This window comes from Artibeus jamaicensis, unplaced genomic scaffold (assembly GCF_021234435.1).
Source record: "Artibeus jamaicensis isolate MK-2021 breed Jamaican fruit bat unplaced genomic scaffold, CSHL_Jam_final contig_787, whole genome shotgun sequence".
NCBI classification, from domain to species: domain Eukaryota; kingdom Metazoa; phylum Chordata; class Mammalia; order Chiroptera; family Phyllostomidae; genus Artibeus; species Artibeus jamaicensis.
The window spans coordinates 5,738,489-5,758,077 of NW_026521972.1; the positions used below are offsets into that span (position 1 = coordinate 5,738,489).

Below are 19,589 nucleotides of genomic sequence, written 5' to 3' on the forward strand. Positions count from 1 at the left end.
CCCGGATCTTCAGTAGCCCTGGGCCGATGTTCTTTATTTCAGCTGGAAGAGTGGTGGCTGAACGTGGCCTACCTGGATGTGCGTACACCGTCGCAGCTGAACGTCAACTTCGGGGGTCCCGCGTCCCATTTTGAGCACTACTGGCCTCCCAAGGAAGGCACACAGCTGGAAAGAGGAAGTATAAGTCTTTGGCATAACTTGAACTACTGGCAGCTACTAAGAAAGTAAGGCTACTTATGCGAATCTGGTATGAAATTTACCAAAGTCTCGAGTAGCAAAAGCTGAGATTTATTTACTTATTTAGGAATGAATATTACAGCTGCGACTATTTGGTGTAAGTTTTATAAGGATTTCTTAATCAAAATACTTTTCTTTTGTTTTAATAGAGAAAAAGTGCCTGTTAATAAAGTTGGAAATACTCCTTTAGATATGAATCAATTCAGAATGCTGTTTTCTACCTGCAAGATTCCAGGAATTAAGAGAGATTCAGTTAGGAATTATTTTAGGACTGGTACGTAGAAAATGCGGGTACTTTCTTTGGTAAAAGCACTGGGATTTGGGGTAGTTCTGTGGTAGTTCCTATGACATGGCGAAACATTATTTTCAAGAGTATTTCTTTTTGGATTTCGACTAATCAAATACTTTCTATGAACCTTATCTTTCAGTCATCCTGATTAGTTGAAAGTGATTTATGGGAATGGATTTTCTAAATTTTGTCTTACGTGGTTCTGTACAAACCTGATGCTTATGTTGCATCATTTGAAAAATTTAAATTTTAGTTGGAGAGTGGGATTATGAAGAGTTATTAGGAAATCTGGGGACTGTGAATGGGTTCCTTCTGTTCTGCCCTCATTCTGTCACGGACAGTGTCCAGGCCCCTTGTGGGTCTGCCTCCATCTGGCTTCTAGTGTGCGGGGCCTTGACTTTGGACAGGACCAACTCCACAATGCCAGGTGATGTTGAGAGTGTTTTTACTAAACCTGGGGACAGTGAAACAGAGGAAGGACTTAGGGTAGAAGAAGCAATAAAAGGAAGCCTACATGGAGCTCTGTTTTGGCTCCCTAGAAACATTACAGGAAAGCAGTAAGTCAAGTTGGGGCTGCTGTTCGCTCACTGGGAAGTAAAGGTCACAGTGACAGAAGTAAGCCAAGGTGGGGGCTGCTTTTAGCTTACTGGGAAGTCAGAGAAAAGGGGGACCTGGAGGTGGGTTGAGCTGCCACTGCCTGTTGCTCCCCTTGCTGTAGGTCTCATGGGGACGCCTCAAGTTTAGGAGGAAGTAAAAAGTTCATGTCCAAGAAGGGCGTGGGCATGCTGTAGAGTGAGTGCATGCTGGTATCTTTTACCTTGAGAGATTTATTTCTCTCCCACGGGCAAGAATCTTACTGAAGGATTTTAGGAGAATATTCATCAGCTTTTTAGGTGTGTTTTTGTTATGCTGATGCATCAAAATGAGCATATACGGGAGTTTGGGATTATTGTTTGGTCTGCTATACTGTTTTACTTTTATCTTGGGTCTCTCTGGCTCTAAACCGGTTTTTATTTGTTCCCCGGACTTCATCTGCCCTTGAGTCTGGCTGGCACCAGTGGCATTAATTGGTTCTCCGTTCTCTGCCTCCCTGACCAAAGTGATTGAAGCTGTGTTTTCTCTGATTAGGGAGGGGAGATACAAACCATTTGCTCTCAAGTGTCCTTGGTTAGGGAAGATGAGGTCTTATGATTCACTGGCTGGCTTTAAGTTCTTCAAATTGTTTGGCCTTGTTTAATTATCTTGTCTCAATTTCCCCATTCCACTTGCCCAGGAATTTTCCTAGCATCTTAGTAGCCTGCCTCTGTTACTTCTTATCTGAAGTCTCTTTTTGAGTGTTTGCTCCTATGTTGTCATTAGGCCCCTTTCATTGCGAAGGTACTTTCTTGTTGTATGAGGTGAGAACGTGGGGATCAATCTTCTTTAAGCCACGTGAGTTCAGACTGACTCATCAAAGTCTTTGTAAAGTTTTTACTATTAGTTTAATGACAGTTGCTCCTTGGTGTCTTAGCATATATTGAAATGGAAAATTCTGTGGTAGTAATTGCTAGTTTCATTACTTCAAGACTTTTTATTTTTTATAAATTTAATGACATATATTATAATTATTGCAGAATGTATGAGTGGATATCTTTCTTACATAAAATTTCATTTAAAAGTAAAATTTCTAGTCCTGGCTGGTGTAGCTCAGTGGATTAAGCTCAGGCCTGTGAACCAAACAACCATGGTTCGATTCCCAGTCAGGGCACGTGTCTGAGTTACAGGCCAGTTCCCAGCAGGGGACACATGAGAGGCAACCATACATTGATATTTCTTTCTCTCTCTCCTTTCCTTCCCCTCTAAAGATAAATGAATAAAATCTTTAAAATGATGCAAAAAAAAAAGTAAAATTTCTGTACCCAACTTTGCTTATAGTGTGAGAGCTATGAGTTCATTTTCATGTACAACTTATCTCCTCTTTGTAAACCTCTTTAGATGCTTGGGAATAATGTCTGCAAGCCTATACACATTTACCTTGATGTTACAAGTGAAAGAATTTTTAAAAAGGATTAAAGAACTTGTTTATTTATGCCATAAAGTTTAATGCTCAAATATGAATGAAAAAGATGAACAGGCAAAATTGATATGAGAATAACAGTAGCAAAAAGAGATAAATTAGAACTAATCAGTTAAAAAGTAATATCAGTACCTGGTTTTGAATTCGGTATTTATCAACTCGTGTATGTCCTGATATAACGTAACTCCTTTAATTTACAGTATGTAAAGGGGGTATTAATTAATTTAGCAATGTGCCTCCTGCTACAGTTGGCATAAGCTGTCACGGTTAGTATATTCTTGAACTTCCGGCTGTGTGAAGAGGTGTGGATAGGGACAAAGCTGAGATAATGAGTAGATGAAAAATATCAGAGTTAGTGACAAATACCATACAGAGAATTCCAACAGCATGAGTCTGGGTGGGTGTTTTAGATCCAAAAGTCAGGGAAGACCTCTCCAAATAGTTGAATAAGATGATCCAGCCCAGTTTTTTGGCATTTTATTTTTTTATTTCGTTCAGTTCGTTGTCGTCATTGTTGCTGTGTTTGTGTGTGCGTTGCGGCGCAACCCCCTAGGCATCATAAACTTGGCTTGTTCAAAGGGCATTTTAGCTCAGTAAGACCATTTCAGTCTTCTCTCCCCAGACCTGTAAAGTAGTAAATTTGTGTTGTTAGTGATAAATTACTGAGTTAGTGAAATTGGCTACAGCAGTCACAGCAAATATACTCACTTAAGTATTTTCCCATCCTACAACCCCCTTGTATTACAGTAATGCAGTCATATGTTTTGCCTTCCCTTTTGAGAAATGGGTGAACTGTTCTGACTCCTCAGGATGCTCCCGCGTGGTGCACTAGGCCCTCCTCCTTTTGCCTAATCAAGGACCTTGCTTCTGGATTATCCTTTCTCTCTGTGCTGTGTTACCAGTTTTACCTTCTTACTGGATTGTTCCAATTTGTAACATCTTCCTCTTAGAAGAAAAAAAGTGACCCCTTCTCACCTTCAAGTGTCACACCCTAGTCAAAGCCCCCATGACCTTCTGCTTAGGCCATTTTCTTCCCGACTACAGTTACTTCCTCACTGACCTTGCTGTGTAGTCTCTTTTCTCGTAAAATCTCTTCTCCATATAGCAGCTGGAGCGACCTTCTTAAAGTATTAATGAAATTGTGTCATTGCTCTCCCACTTAAAACCCATCATACTGAAAACGGAAGGCCTTTTCTGAAGCTGGTATCATGTGGCCCCAAGCTCCTCTCCTGCTCTCTCCTCTTCTCTGTCCGCTGCAGCTGCACTGACTCATTTTCTCACAAGCAGACTGGCTCATTTTTGTCACAGCGCCTTTGTGCTTGCTGTCTCCTCTGCCTGGAACTCTCTTCCTGCAGATATTTCCATGGTTTGCTCCTTCATGTCCTTTGGTTCTCTGCTCAGATATCCTCTGTAAGGTGGAGCCTGAGGAAGCACCCTCCTCCCAACCATTGATTGGTTATTTTTGCATCAAGTTTATCTTTGTTCTTTTCCAGCCTTACAGTTTGAATAGCTGTGTTCAGTAGAGGACAGCAATAAAAGTAGTGACAATAAGTGTAAAAGGGAATGGGGGAGTGTTGAAGGGGAAGAGAGTAGAAATGGATCGGGGGTGGCCATGAGGGACGAGAAAAATACAGGCCTCACCTCCTAGGACTTAAGGAAATAGGGTATCAGGGAAAAAATAGCAGTACTCTCAGGAGATGGTCCTTCCTCATAGTTGATTAATAGATTTCATGAGATAGTATGTGTAAAGCCTTTAGCACAGTTTCTTGTATATAGCATCAACCAGTAAATTTCCTTCCAGGGGCAGTGTGTATCTTTTCTAAGTTTTCTTTATCTTTTTTCCCCTTGCTTAGAGGGAAGGAGCAGGGGTCATACAGGAAGACCCTTGTTTGAGGAACTAGTACTTGAAAAATGGGGTACAACAGAATAGTCTGAAGTCTACAGCAAACCAGTAGTTCTTGGGGAGTTAGTGTGTACCAAAGGAAACATTGAATCAGTTACCGGTGGCTTACTGGATATCAGAATAAAGCTACAGATTAGGCAAAAATTCTTTTTCCTTGCCACTCATGCATACAGTGCCCTTATTCTACTAAAAACTATTTTCTTGAGAAATTACAGCTACATATTACTGCAGTTAAATTATCTAATGAACAATAAACATTACAATAATCTGAAAGAAAAACTGGTTAATTCAAATAGCTCTCCTAGCAACATGACAGCTAAGGGCCGTGGGGGTTGGTGTGGGGGGGAGGTTAGGGGTGGAGGGATGGAGCAGAAAGGAAGAAGGACTCGTGGAGTGGACAACGATGTGCTGACTGCGGGCGGGGAGCGGCGGTGTAAGGGGCTAAATGGTAGTGGGGGAAAGTACAATAAAAAATTAATTAAAACAACAACAACAAATAGATCGCCTCCAGAACTCTTCTGTTACCCTTTCCCCTTCCCATTCCTGTCTGTAAATAAAGCTAGAATTCCCTGTAGTAGTTTGAGATTTATATGGTTCTCAAGGTGTACGAATATTTGAAATTCCCATGGATTTCTAGATGTTTCACATGGACAGGTTTCAAGAGCATGTATTTATATCATCATAACTGAAGTCCATCACTTTATTAAAGCATTTTTGCTCATGTGATAGATTAGATATATAATATGTATAATATTGGAGGAGTGATTTTTTTTCTATTGGATAGAAATATACAGCTTTACTCTTGTTTGAGATATTTAGCCTTGTGTTTTGTTTCTTTTCCCCAGAGAGTGAAGGGTGTTCCCCGAGTCACGTGGCAGTGCTGTGTCGGGGCCGAGTTTTCATCTTTGACGCGGTGCACGAAGGCTGCTTGATCACCCCGCCGGAGATCCTCAGGTTTTCAGACCGCTTTCTCCAATCTTGTTGGGTCTTAGACTTTTGTAGAGATTGAAAAATAAATGTTCAGCATCGTCTGTGTATAAGGTGACAGAAAAATAAGAATTTTATATATGGTGAATTTTTTAAAAATCTATTCTTATTTTATATTTAATTTAAAATAATTTTTATTTTAGTAGGCACATATGAATATAGTCTACTTGGAGAAAAGGAAAATATTGCAAAGACTACCAATCTCATTTTCTGCCCCAGAATTAATCACTGTGATTAGTTGGGTGTATTCTAGGCTTTCATATTTATTTATACATACATAAATTTTTTTAAATATATATTTCATGTATAATATGTATTACATACAAATAGATTGTACGTATAGTAGTACATAGTGTGTATAGTAGTGTATAGTATATAGTTGTATATAGTTTGCATGTTTGTAATTTTAAAGTGTATTATGGAAAATTTCAAAATGTAGAGGGAATGTACTCTTCCCCTAGTTTCAATAGGTATCAACTTCTAGCTTCAGCAACGATAAATTTATCATCTTGTTTCAACTGTACCTCCTTGTGACCCTCCGCTCATTCTCCCATGAATTATTTTAAGTAAAATCTCAAACATAATCTCCTTTCACTATAAATATTTTATTTAACCTTTATTTTGTTTTTTCATTACCATTTAATTCCCTTATACTCCCCTCCCCCCCAGCAACCACCACACTCTTGTCCACATCCATGAGTCCTTTTTCCTTTTTGCTCAGTCCCTCCACCACTTACCTCCCCCCTCCAGTAGCTGTCATCTGCTCTCCATCCATCAGTCTGTCCCCATTTTCCTTGTTAGTTCAGTTTGCTCGTTAGATTCCACCTGTGAGTGAAATGATATGGTGTTTTCTTTCTCTGACTGGCTTATTTCACTTAGCATAGTGTTCTTCAGGTCCTGATGGTGTACAATGGGTGTAAATGTCCCATAGTTGTTTTATGTATTCATCTGTTGGTGGACACTTGGGCTGCTTCCAAATCTTGGCCATTGTAATTAACAATGCAGTGAACATAGGGGTGCTTACGTTCTTTCAAATTAGTGTTTTGGGTTCCTTTGTATATATTCCCAGAAGTGGGATCACTGGGTCAAAAGGCAGATCCATTAATTTTTTAAGGTATCTCCATACTCTTTCCACAGTGGCTGCACAGTCTGCATTCCCACCAACAGTGCAGAAGGGTTTCCCTTTCTCTACATCCTCTCCTGCACTTGTTGTTTGTTGATTTACTGAAGATAACCGTTCTGACAGGTGTGGGATGATATCTCATTGTGGTTTTAACTTGAATTTCTCTGATTAGTGACATTGGGTATATTTTCAGATATCCATTGGCCATCTGTATGTACTCTTTGGAGAAATGACTGTTCAGGTCCTTTGCCTGTGTTTTAATTGGGTTGTTAGTTTGTTTTGGTGTTGAGCTTTGTTAGTAATTTATAAAGTTTGGATATTAACCCCTTATCAGATGTATCAGAGATTGCGTTCTCCCATTCCGTGGGTTGTTTTTTATTTTGTTCATAGTTTCCTTTGCTGTGCAAAAACTTTTTAGTTTGAAGTAGTCCCATTTATTTTTTCCTTTGTTTTCTTGCCTCCATACATTCTCCATAGTCATTGGTCTGTAGAGTTCAAATTGGATTGTATTTCACTTTTGCTTAAGATTCCTAAATTGTTCCTTGTAGTCTAGACTTGACCTCTGACCTTTGCCTGTCTTCAGCCCTGTCCCCTGCTCCTCCTGGTGCCTCCTGCACTCCTGCCCTGTTTCTCTGCCTGCAGTTCTAGTAATATATCAGAGTATCTGTGATCTTTGCATGTACTCGTGCCTTCTACGTGGAATGTCCCCTCCTGCCTTGTCCACCTCCTGAGTAAGCAGTCTTACTCCTGCTGTGTCTCTGTCCATCTGTCACCACAAGGTCAGCTGTTTCCTAATTTCCTATTCTCTTTCCTAACCTCTAGCCGCAAGGATCGCCTACTGTACTCTCTTTACATGCCTTATATTTATCTGTTATATTGATTATAATGTTTTATTAAAATCACTTATTTCTGATTTGACATGCACATGCTGTGCTAAGATATTAGTTACCAGGTCTTTTTATTTTAATACCCTTAAACAAAGCAAAAGTGTGTGTGTGTGTGTGTGTGTGTGTGTGTGTGTGTATGTGAATTGAGTTGTCAGGCCAGTCCTGTGCGTTAGGAAATTTTATATAGAAATGTACAAAAAGATACATATTAGAAGAGGAAGATAGATTGGTCAGATTCTGAATCTTAGTGACTTGGAGCCTCAAAAAATATATTAAAATCTACAGTAATCTAGGAAAGAAGTAAGAAGTTGGGACTTCAAAAGGTGGTACAAATGTAGAAAATGTTTTGGAGATAAAATTAATAAGGCTTGGTGACTGGATTTAGAAAGAAAGATTAAATATGACCTAGGTTTTTCAACTTGGACGAGTAGATAGCATTACAATAGGAGGAGACAGTAGAAGAGCAGGTACCATTTCAATTCTTTTTTTTTCTAGCTTTTAATGACAGCTATATTGAGATAGAATTCTCACAGCATACTTTTCACCCATTTAAAATGTACAACTCAACATTTTTAATATGCACAGAATTGTGTAAGCATTGCCACAGTCAGTTTTAGAACATTTTTGTCATCCCCCAATGTAACTTTGTACCCGTAAGCAGTAACCCCGCTGCATCCCAGCTCTTACCCCATCTATTAGCATATACCTCCTGGACCTCCCCAACACTTCCACACCACCAGCCCTAAGCACCTCCCACTTGATTTCCTGTTTTGGTAGATGTGTCTGTTCCGGACATTTTATAGAAATAGAAACTTAAATGGACTTTTGTGTCTTATTTTTTTATTGTTTTAAATTTTTATTTATTTTTACTTTTTTATTTTATTTTATTGATTATGCCATTACAGTTGTTCTATTCCCCCCTCCATTCCCCTCCACCCTGAACACCCCTCCCCCACCATTCCCCCCTTTTAGTTTATGACCACATGTCTCAAGTTCTTTACATTCCATATTTCCCATACTATTCTTGCCCTCCCTCCTATCTATTTTCTACCTACCATCTATGCTACTTATTTTCTATACTTTCCCCCCCCTTCTCCTCCTCCCACTCCCCTGTTGCTAACCCTCCATGTGATCTTCATTTCCATGGTTCTGCTCCTGATCTAGCTGTCCTCTTAGTTTGCTTTTGTTTTAGGTGTAGTTGTTAATAACTGTGAGTGTGCTGTCCTTTCACTGTTCATCTTTTTTTATCTTCTTTTTCTTAGGTAAGTCCCTTTAACATTTCATATAGTAAGGGCTTGGTGATGATGAACTCCTTGAATTTGATCTTATCTGAGAAGCACTTTATCTGTCCTTCCATTCTAAATGAAAGCTGTGCTGGATAGATCAATCTTGGATGTAGGTCCTTGGATTTCATGACTTGGAATACTTCTTTCCAGCCCCTTCTTGCCTGTAAGGTCTCTTTTGAGAAATCCGCTGACAGTCTGATGGGAACTGCTTTGTAGGTGACTGTCCCCTTACCTCTTGCTGCTTCTAGGATTCTCTCCTTCATTTTAATCTTGGCTAATGTAATTATGATGTGCCTTGCTGTGTTTCTTCTTGGGTTCAACTTCTTTGGGACTCTCTGAGCTTCCTGGATTTCCTGGAAGTCAATTTCCTTTGCCAGCTTGGGGAAATTCTCCGTTATTATTTGTTCAAATAAGTTTTCCACTCGTGGCTGTTCCTCTTCCCCTTCTGGTACCCCTATAATTCTGATGTTGGAGCATTTAAAGATATCCTGGAAGTTCCTAAGCCTCTCCTCATTTTTTTGAATTCTTGTTTCTTCGTATTTTTCTGTTTGGTCATTTTTTTCTTCCTTCTGGTCCACTCCCTTGATTTGAGTCCCAGTTTCCTTTCCATCACTATTGGTTTCCCGTGCATTTCCCTTCATTTCAATTAGTTTAGCCTTCATTTTTTTCATCTAATTTGCGATGAAAATCAACCAGTTCTGTGAGCATCCTGATCACCAGTGTTTTGAACTGTGCATCTGAAAGTTTGGCTATTTCTTGGTCGCTATGAGTTATGGGCTCTGGGGCTTTGAGCTGTTCTTCTTGAGCCATAATGTTTTGCTCTGTTTGTGCCTGTTAGGTATGAGGAGTGGAGCCCTAGGTGTTCACCAGGGCGGGTTGTGACCAGCGAGTTGTGACGCTGTATGTGGGGGCAGGGTCAGAGAGGAATAATGGTGGTCCCCTCTGTTGCTTCCTGCCGCTGGGGCCTGTGTGGTCTATCTCACTGCTCTCTCCTTCACTGGTTTATCTGTGGGCAAATGCGTGACCTCGGTCAGCCTGCCGCCTTGCGCCCTCACTGGGTCTGCGTGTCACAACCCCACGCTTGGGATCCGCCAACTGCCGCCTGCGTGCCTGGGTCAATCTAACCAGTTTTCCTGCCCAACTCCAGTCCACCAGCCACTGGCTCTGCCCCTCTTACTGGTCTGGCTGGAGGGTGCATTGTTGTCGGACTTATTATAGTTCAATTTTCTGTGTTTTGGCTGTGTTTTTTGTTACTAAAACTTTGTTGTTTTTAAACTTGGTTGTGCGAGAAGGTATAGTGTTTCCACCTACGCCTCCATCTTGGCAAAAGTCCTGTGTCTTATTTTTTCACTTAGCATAATGTTTTCTAGGTTCATCCATCTTGTACGTCCTCTTTATGACTGAATAATATTCCATTCTGTGGATATGCTGCATTTTATTTACTCATTCATCAGCTGGTGGACATTGGGGGTTGTTTCCACTTTTCGGCCTCTAAGAACACCCATGTGAAGATTTGTGTGTGGACATAGGTTTTCACTTCTCTTGGAATACCTAGGAGTAGAGCTACTGGGTCTTAACCCTGTTTAACCATCTGAGGAACTGATACACTGTTTTGCAAAGTGGCTGCACCATTTCACACTCACAGCAGGGTGTAAGGCTCCAGTTTCTTCACAGCTTTACCAACCCTGGCCTTTGCTATCACAGCCATCCTAGTGGGTATGAAGTGTCCTGTCATTGGGGTTTTGGTTTGCTTTTCCATTAAAATAATGTTGAACATCTTTTCATGTGCTTATTGCCCATTTGCATATCTTCACTAGAGGAATGCCTATTCGAATTCCTTGCCAATTTTTTATTGGGTTACTTGTCTTTTTATCATTGAGTGATAAAATCTCTTATCAGATATATAACTTGAAAATATGTTTCTCCCATTTTGGAACTACCTTTTCACTTTCTTCCTGGCCTCCTTTGGAGCACACAAGTTTTAATTTTGACCAAGTCTTACTTATTTAATATTTTTTAGTTGCTCGTGCTTTTATTGTTATATGTACAAAAAAAATTTGCCTAATCCAAGATCATGAAGATTTATACCCATGTTTTCTTCTAAGTTCTTTTAAATTGTGGGTTGGGACAGGGAGATAATTTTAAAATGTACAACTAGTTTGAAATGTTGGTAGAAACTGACGTAGAGATTTCAGCAAGAATTTGGGAATTTGGTACCAGAAATTTATGGAGAAAATGGAGTTGAAATTAGAGATTTGGTTGCCTCTTACATAAAAGTGATAGTTGAAGGGATTAAAGAAGTGGATGAAATTACCAGGAGTGAAGTTGTAGGAAGGGTTGGGGGAAGCTACTGATGGAAATTTGGGGAATCACGCTTGGCAGTGGGAGAACAAACAGTCAATGAAGAAGACTGAGCAGGGGGCGAGGGGGGAGACCACAGCAGAACAGTGCTACAGAGCCAAGGCAGGAGGTCATTTTAAGATTTACTGCTGGGTGTTAAACACTGATGTGGAAAATAATGCAAATTAATAATTGTATTTTTCCAGGCCACTTGTGGTACATGAGAAAGTAAGACTGAAACTAAATTTCTGTGGATTTTTTTACTGATAAAAATTTATTTTTTATAAAAGAACCCTGTTATTTACCTGCCATATGTTTTAAAATACATGAAATGTATCAGACTGTGGGTATACGGTAAGAAATAATTGATCCTTAGGTAATAAGAGTCTTTAAAATGGTTATAAATAACAACACAGGACTACATGGCTTAAGTACACAGATATGAAGTAGGTATGGAGTGAATCCTCTGGAATATACACACACATGATTTTTAGTTAGATGTGTAGGGTATTTGTGAGACTGTTGATGAGAATATAATTCCAGTTCTCCATTGTGTGAGGGGTGTTTTACTTGGGCCCCAAGAGTACCTGTACACTTTGAAAGTATAAATTATATCAGCCAGGCACCAATTTTATTTACTTAAATTATTGTCAAATGCACTTTTGGTGTTCACTGGCCACACAATCATTTTTTTTAATGATGTGGTATGGAAATAAATCCATTGGTGTTGAGATCATAATCTTTTTTTTTTGGATAATACATCAAAATATTTAAACAGTGGTAAACATTATCACCTGTGAAAGGCCCAAGTAGCTAGTGAGCCTGCCAACACCGTCTTCAATCCTCTTTCTTTAATCTTCCATAAGGCAATTGACTTACATCTACAAGAAGTGCCACAGGCAACCGCATGGACCTGGGATAGCAGCGTTGACCAGTGAGGAGCGGACTCAATGGGCTAAGGTTATAATTTACACTTTCCTTTTTTACTGAGGTATAATTGACATATAACATACTGTTTTCACCTGTATAACCTAATAATTCACCATTTGTATGTATTGCGAAATAATCGCCACAATAAGTCTAGTTAATGTGTCTTCATAGTTACAAATTTCTTGTGATGAGAAATTTTACGGTCTACTCCCAGCAAGTTTCAAATATGCAGTATATTATTATTAGCTAAATACTTTTTCTTTTCTTTTTTTAATTTTATTTATTTACTTTTAGAGAGAAGGGAAGGGAAGGAGAGAGGGAGAGAAACATCAATGTATGGTTGCCTCTCTAGCGCCCCCTACTGGGAACCTGGCCCCCAACCCAGGCATGTGCCCTGACTGGGAATGTAAACACTTTTTCTTAATGAGCCTTTCCTTGCTGTATTTAATCATTATCCCATTATCTCCCTTGCCCTTTAGGCACGAGAATATTTGATTAGTCTTGATCCAGAGAACTTGACTCTGTTAGAAAAAATTCAGAGCAGTTTACTGGTATATTCCATAGAGGATGGCAGTCCACATGTAACACCTGAAGATTATTCGCAAGTACTTAATTAACTGTCTTGTTTTATCTATCTTGTTCTGTTTTTTCTTCCCACACGTACTAAATTGAAGCTTATACATAGGTAAATAATTCGTCATGAGTTCTTTCCTCATTGTTTAGGTCCATTTAGAGAAATTTTGTATGTTGTTTAGAGAAGTATGACTATTTGTTTGCATATTACATATCAGTGTTTCTCAGCCTTTTCATTGAATGCATGTGCAGAAAATGTGCACAGGTCACTGGGCTAAAGGGCCAAAGGTGACATGAGACCCTACCTATAACCCATACCACCACACCAGTGTGCCTTGACGCCTTAGTTGGTGAGGTCTGTCCTAAGAATTATATCAAACAGTAAGTAATTTATTGTATCATTTGGTTTTATTGAACAAATTGACTGTAGTGAGTTTAAGAGTAAATGTGGCCTTACTTTTTTTTCACCCTGGGATGATAATGTCATTTCCTGGGAAATAATAAAAGGCAGTAGTCATATTTTTAGAATTCTCATAGTCTTTTAAAAACAAATTATTTCATAAACCACTCATCAATGTTAAATGATGGCAATGAAATAATATAGAATTGAAAAGCCTTGTAGCTAGAAACCAACTTTTCCTCTCCTTTAGTTTTATTTTTTTAATAGAAGAATCACCAGACTTCTTGAGGAAAAGTATGTTTTAATGCAGCATTGTTGAAACCTTTTCACCGCCACCTCCGGTTGGACGTGCATTCAGACTGCAGCCGCTGCATGCACGCCTGCGCGCACACTCGCATGTAGCAGAGGCTCCACAAGTAGTCGCTGTCGGTGACGCGCCCCATGCTCACGTTCTGTTCTGTTCTTGTGAAGAGTGCTCACTGTGGGGCACTAAGCCGATTTCATGACTCACTAACAGGCCAGACCCACTATTTGAGAAACAGGTTTAGAGGGGTGTGAAATCTTCAAATATTTTTGTCCTAACTAAATTTTAATGACTGAACTTATCAAGTTTATTCTTTCAATTGTATATTCTCTAAACATTTATGAATGCTATACCAGCAATCTCTTTTATGGAGGATTTCTTGAGATTTTTTTTCTTCAAATTATAAGAGAAAGTTTATTTAGAAAGTTGCAGAGGTAGTAGAATAGAGCCCGCTGGGCTGTGCAGGCTCAGAAAACAAGTCACAGAGGCGGAAGAAGGGTCCTCGGAGCTCAGGAGAGAGAAAGGCAAGGGTAATGCTGGGGGGGGGGGGGCGGCTCTAGAAGGGGGAGGGACAGGTGTGGGTGTGCTCCCAGGAGGGAGAGCACACCCCTTGAGAGTTTCAGAAATACCTAAAGTTGGGCCAGCAGTACGCTCTTGAACACAGCTGTTATCATTTATTTAATTTGGTTTACCCAGAAAGGAAAAGTCAGACTCTCTCTCTCTGTATATGTGTGTGTGTGTGAAGTATATGTGGTATAAATACTTAGAAATCAATATTAAAGTCTTTTGGATGGACTTTAGGTTATTGCAATGATCCTCACTGGAGATCCAACAGTGCGCTGGGGTGACAAGTCCTATAACTTGATTTCCTTTTCTAATGGACTATTCGGCTGTAATTGCGATGTAAGTAAACTACTCAAGTTATTTTTTTTCTTAAATCAATTTATTTTTAAACCTAAATCAATCTTTAGGTTGATTTCCTGGCAGTAAGCTATAATACTTATGCTATACTGTGGTGGTATGAGTAAGCACTTCTTCAAGTTTATGGCATTATCGTAAAAGGTTTGGTTATGATTTCTCAGTGAAAGCAGAGTCTAGGACAAGTTATTTTCAGTAGTAAAGCTTAGTGTTTAGTTTAGTGTTTATCTGCAAAGTGAAATTTGCATATATTTTTCATGGATCATAAACTCTTCAAAATTCACTGCTTGTTGAGAATTAGAACTTTTTATTTTATTTTATTATTTATTGATTTTTAGAGAGAGAACAACATTGATTTGTTGTTCCACCTATTCATGCATTCATTTGTTGTTTCTTGTATGGGTCCTGAGCAGGAATCAAACCCACAACCTTGGTGTATAGGGATGGATGATGCTCTAACCAACTGAGCTAGCCGGACAGGGCCCAACCTATTTTAAAAGATACTAGAGTAGCATTATGTAAATGTTCTAACCACAGAAAAATATATGTGGATATATTCCTTTATTTACCAAGTAATTTGCAACTGTTTTCCTGAAATGAATGACATGATCTTGGAACATGACTTATGCTGCAGATATTGAAATGTCTGGTGTTTAATACCCTTTTTACCTTCCTTATAAAAAACAACAAAACTTGTTTCTCTTCTGTTCTCCCATGGTCTTCCTCACTAGCTCTACCTTGCCATTTTCTGGTGGACAGTCAGGAGGCCTATTAATCAAGAAAACTTAAAAATCAACAGAGTTGCAGTACACAACTGTAATCTCATTATAAAATTTTTCATAAAGTATCTAATTTGGCATAGAGTAGTGTGACGTAGATTTGTTCATTTTGGTAGCCTTCCTCTAAAAGCATTTAGTGACTGTAAAATACTAAAAAGACCCATTACACTGATCCGGGTTCAATGGTTGTATTAATTAGTATTTATTTAGTTTTAGGTGATAGAAACTGGCACTAGTTTAGGAAGATATTTGTTGGCATAAGGGTACAGCTAAATTTGGGTAAGGCTGACTTCCAGTGTCCACATTCTCCCGTTAGAAATTACTCTTTCTGTTTTTTGGTACTACTACTCTATGTTTAACTTTTTTGGGGAGGAGACTACCCATGCAGGTGCTGTACCCACCCTCTCAGCTCTCTTTGTGGGTGAGCATTCCCCAGGGCAGTAGCCAGCTTTCCCCCCACCCTGGTGGTTCCAGCAAGAGGCCTGGGAGTCATGCTCTTTGGCTGCGATTGGCATGTGTGAACCGGTGCTTGTTCCAAGGAGTCAGGCACTCTCATTTGCCTGGTCTGGGTCACATGCCAAACCCTGGAACCTAGAGGCAGAATCGCTCTTACTCAAACCACCACAGATATGTGGGGTGGCTGCCTAAAGGAAAACAAAAGTTATTATCATCTCGTGAGAAGATGGAGTGGTTGATAAGCTGGTAATTAGCCTCGTTTTTTGAAGTAGTTCATCAGAGCAAAAGGTTGCTGAGGATCATTTTGAAGTTTTGTTGGCTTTGCTCTGCCTTGGAGTTCAGTGTTGACAAAATATTTCTTGTTAATTGCCTCAGTTTTCTTCTCTTTAGCTCCTCGTTCGATTCTTCTTCACCTTCTCAGTCCAGTTTGTATCCTTACTAGTCCCTGGAAACGATCCTCTGTAAGGGAGCTGACGGCCCCCTGGCTTTTGCCCGCCCCTCTCGCTTACCCTTCCACTGCAGTTGGTCACCCTCTTCTTACGGCCCTGACACTGTCTCCATCCTCTCACCAGTCTCCCCTGTCTGTTTGTTCTAAATTTGACCTTAGTAGTGGCTATACTTTTTCCCACGTGCCTGCTGTCTTCCCTGGTTTAATGCTTTTTTTTTTTTTTTTAAAGATTTTACTTATTTATCTTTAGAGGGGAAGGGAAGGAGAGAGGGAGAGAAACATCAATGTATGGTTGCCTTTCATGCATCCCCTGCTGGGAATTGGCCTGCAGGGAACTGGTCTGCAACCCAGGCATGTGCCCTGACTGGGAATCGAACCGCGATTGTCTGATTCGCAGGCCCGTGCTCAATCCACTGAGCTACACCAGCCAGGGCTTGGTTTAATGCTTTGATTGGCGTTTGTATCTAGGCAGTTTGCAGTTACACTTTTCCAGTTTTTACCTGTTCTCACCTGTTCTGTGTCACCGCATGTTAAATTGTTCAGACTGGGTGTTACTCAGTGCGCTGTTACATGGGGCTGAGTTGCTCTCATCGTTAAGAAGATGCATCATCTTGCTTTTCTCCCTCATTCCCAATCCTTCCTTCACAAAAAAACCTTGCACTATGATTTTTACTGATACCACTAGCTTTCTGTTGTTTGCTCAAATTCTGCATGAAAATAACAGTGATTTTTCTGCCTTTGAATAAAGAGTATTGGTCCCATGATCAGTGTACATGCCAACACAGCTAAGATGCTTTCCTGCAGGACATGCAGGACGTTTTATACGTGTGCATCAACGCCCATATGTGTCTAAAGTCTGCTTTTCTCCACGTGATAATCTGCTTTTAAAATTCTGTGTAGCTCTCCCTTGTGACCTAAGATGCTAAGAAAATGCAATTTAATCTATGAAAGCATCATTACTATATATACTGTAAAGTAAAGCTGTTCTTAATTCAAAGCCATGTTGTTCTCTTCCATTGGTGCTTGAATGTGTACTTCTTGAATGTGATTATACTAATTAATCACATTTCCCTCCTGGGATTTAAAATTCTGGGTTTCTCCACATAGCCTTTGTGGAAGGCACGTAAGAAGCATGTAATGTACATTAGTTGTTAATATAACAACAGTGACTAATTGTTGCTGGGGACCAGGTTCTATAGTAAGCACTTTATAAGCATTATTAAAGTCATTTTTCACAGCAGCTGTATGAGAATAGGTATTGATATTATTACACCCACTAACAGGTGAGGCAATTTACTCAAAGAATTAAGTAACTTTCTCACAATTGCACAGCTAACGTGGTGGGCTTTGGACTCAGAACCAAAGTCCACATTTTTAAATAGTATGGTGCACATATGGCCTTCATATAAAATAAAAGTGCAATAAAAATTGTCAAACTTATGTGAACAAATACAGCATTAGGAAAGCATTTGAATTTTTTATATTTTCTTTCCCTTCTTTTGAAATTGATTATTAGTTTTCCATCAGGAAATGGATGGGTAGAATTATGAATTGAAGAAATTTATATCCATCAGTCTTGCTCTTTCTCACTGGTTCCAGTAGAAGAGTTAGCGATTAATACTATTGTCTTAAATGAAACAGTGATGTGATGTCTCTGAAAATTTTTTGGAAAGCTATAAAGCACTACACAGTTGCAAGATGCCATGAGAAAGGTGGTTTGCCTGTCACTGTTTTGTTATGTGAGCTGTTGCTGACAGGTGGGACCAGCTGCTCCTGCACCTGCTACTGCCCGCCCTCCTGAGCCTGTCCTGGTATTTTGGCCACTACCTGTTCCACAGCAGTGCACTGTGCTTCCAGGCTCCATCAGGCCAGATGGGGGCCGCAGAGCTGTGTAGGGCTACAGTGATCATTTAGACACCTGACTACTCCTTCTGAGACTGGGCCCAGATGGGCTGGGTTTGCATTTTAAGCCTCCGTTCTTCCTCCCCGAGGCCAGCAGTGTCGCATTCAGTTTGTGACGCTGACTGTGTTTGATGTAAAGGGGCAGCAGTAACACAGAGAAAAAAACCAATCTGATGTGATTGGCACTGAAAGAACATGGAGAAAGTAAGTCAAAAAGTTTGACCTTTGAAATAAGTGATGGAAAAATTCACTGGCTGCAACTCATTCCTCTAAATATAGCTTTCAAACCTATAGCACCTCCTAATTCAGTGCCTCTTTCCTGCATTCCTTAAACATTGAGAATTCTGCCTCTTCTGAATACTGTTGTATATATGTTCACAAAACTATTAGGTTTTAATATGCATCTAGTGGGCCTATGTCTCTCACACCCACCCTCAATTTAGCCCTCAGAGAGTCCACCATCCCCATTGGCTTTGACACAGTGCCCTCACACACAGTTCTAGAACATCTTGACATTGCACACATACCCCTGCTTTGACTTCCAATACAAATGGCAAGTGTTTTCTTTAGATGGTTCACGTTTACTTCACACCCTCCCCATTACCTCAAGACCTAATTAAGTGCTTCCAACTATACATATTTGTTCTTTCTCAGAGACTAAAATGTAGCAATCACTATGTTGTATAATACCCATGTCTTTCTCATTAGGCAGTAGGGGCATTTGAGAATTCTGCACTTTATCATGTGTTAAGAATGGAGAGAAAGTGAAAATGAAACACTGGGTTAAGTTTTTACTTGACGTAAACTTTGTGTTGTAAAGTATTCAAAACATCATGTATTTTTGTTTTAGCACGCTCCTTATGATGCAATGGTTATGGTAAACATCAGCAATTATGTTGATGAGAAGGTTCTCGAGAATGAAGGGAGATGGAAGGTATGTTAGAACAAATATTTCATCCGTTTTCTCCTCGTATTTTATAGATATAATATTCTTATTTCGTCCCTTTGTTCAGGGTTCAGAAAAAGCACGGGCTATACCCCTGCCCGAGGAGCTTGTTTTCACTGTGGATGAGAAAGTATTAAATGACATCAGCCAAGCCAAGGCCCAGTTTGTCAAGCAGGTAGATTTTTCACTTTTCTCTTAGTGATGCTTTCCCTTTTAACTGCTCTATATAAAAACTTGCCTAGCATCTAATATGACAGCATGAAACACTTAAATTACAGCTTTAATACCTTTAATTATGTTCAGTGGTTACTTTAATCACAAATATAATCTGGTTATCTTTGGGATATTCTCCTTAGGTGATTGTCACTGTTCGAATTTAATTTTTTTTGCTGTCGTTAGTCGTCTGATCTGCAGGTTGTGGCTCATCCCTTCACACCTTTTGGCAAAAAGCTAACCAAGAAGAAGGCGCTTCACCCCGATACGTTTATTCAGCTTGGTCTTCAGCTGGCCTATTACAGACTTCATGGGCGGTGAGAGCCATTCATTTTCTGCCTGCAGACTCTTGAACTCCAAGGGTACATCTTGACCATAACGATTCATTCTAACTCCCAGTGTTTTTTCCTACTTTTTTCCAAGTGACACCATGTCTGAATTTGTACTTCCATCAATAATAATTGCAAAGAGTAACAGATTTCCATCTGTGATGTTTCATAGTCTTACCTTGTTTTTGATTACTTTAATACTTGTGAGGGGGGTTTTGCCATTTTTTGGAATTCAGATCATTTGGTTTTCATGCAGTCTGTTTTCTGATGGGTTCATGAAAAG

General features: G+C 39.7%; 1 protein-coding gene across 2 annotated transcripts in view; it reads left to right on the forward strand.

Annotated features, from left to right (window-relative positions):
- The window catches only part of CROT (carnitine O-octanoyltransferase), a 49,448-nt gene that overhangs the window by 13,951 nt on the left and 15,908 nt on the right, over positions 1–19,589 (forward strand). For both annotated transcript variants that reach the window (XM_037129259.2, XM_037129257.2), the window contains 9 exons: positions 43–224; positions 387–511; positions 5,331–5,439; positions 11,975–12,068; positions 12,518–12,643; positions 14,117–14,218; positions 18,669–18,752; positions 18,832–18,939; positions 19,164–19,294. In XM_037129259.2, coding sequence (XP_036985154.2) covers positions 43–224; positions 387–511; positions 5,331–5,439; positions 11,975–12,068; positions 12,518–12,643; positions 14,117–14,218; positions 18,669–18,752; positions 18,832–18,939; positions 19,164–19,294 — 1,061 coding nt within the window. The remainder of the gene's footprint in view (positions 1–42; positions 225–386; positions 512–5,330; positions 5,440–11,974; positions 12,069–12,517; positions 12,644–14,116; positions 14,219–18,668; positions 18,753–18,831; positions 18,940–19,163; positions 19,295–19,589) is intronic.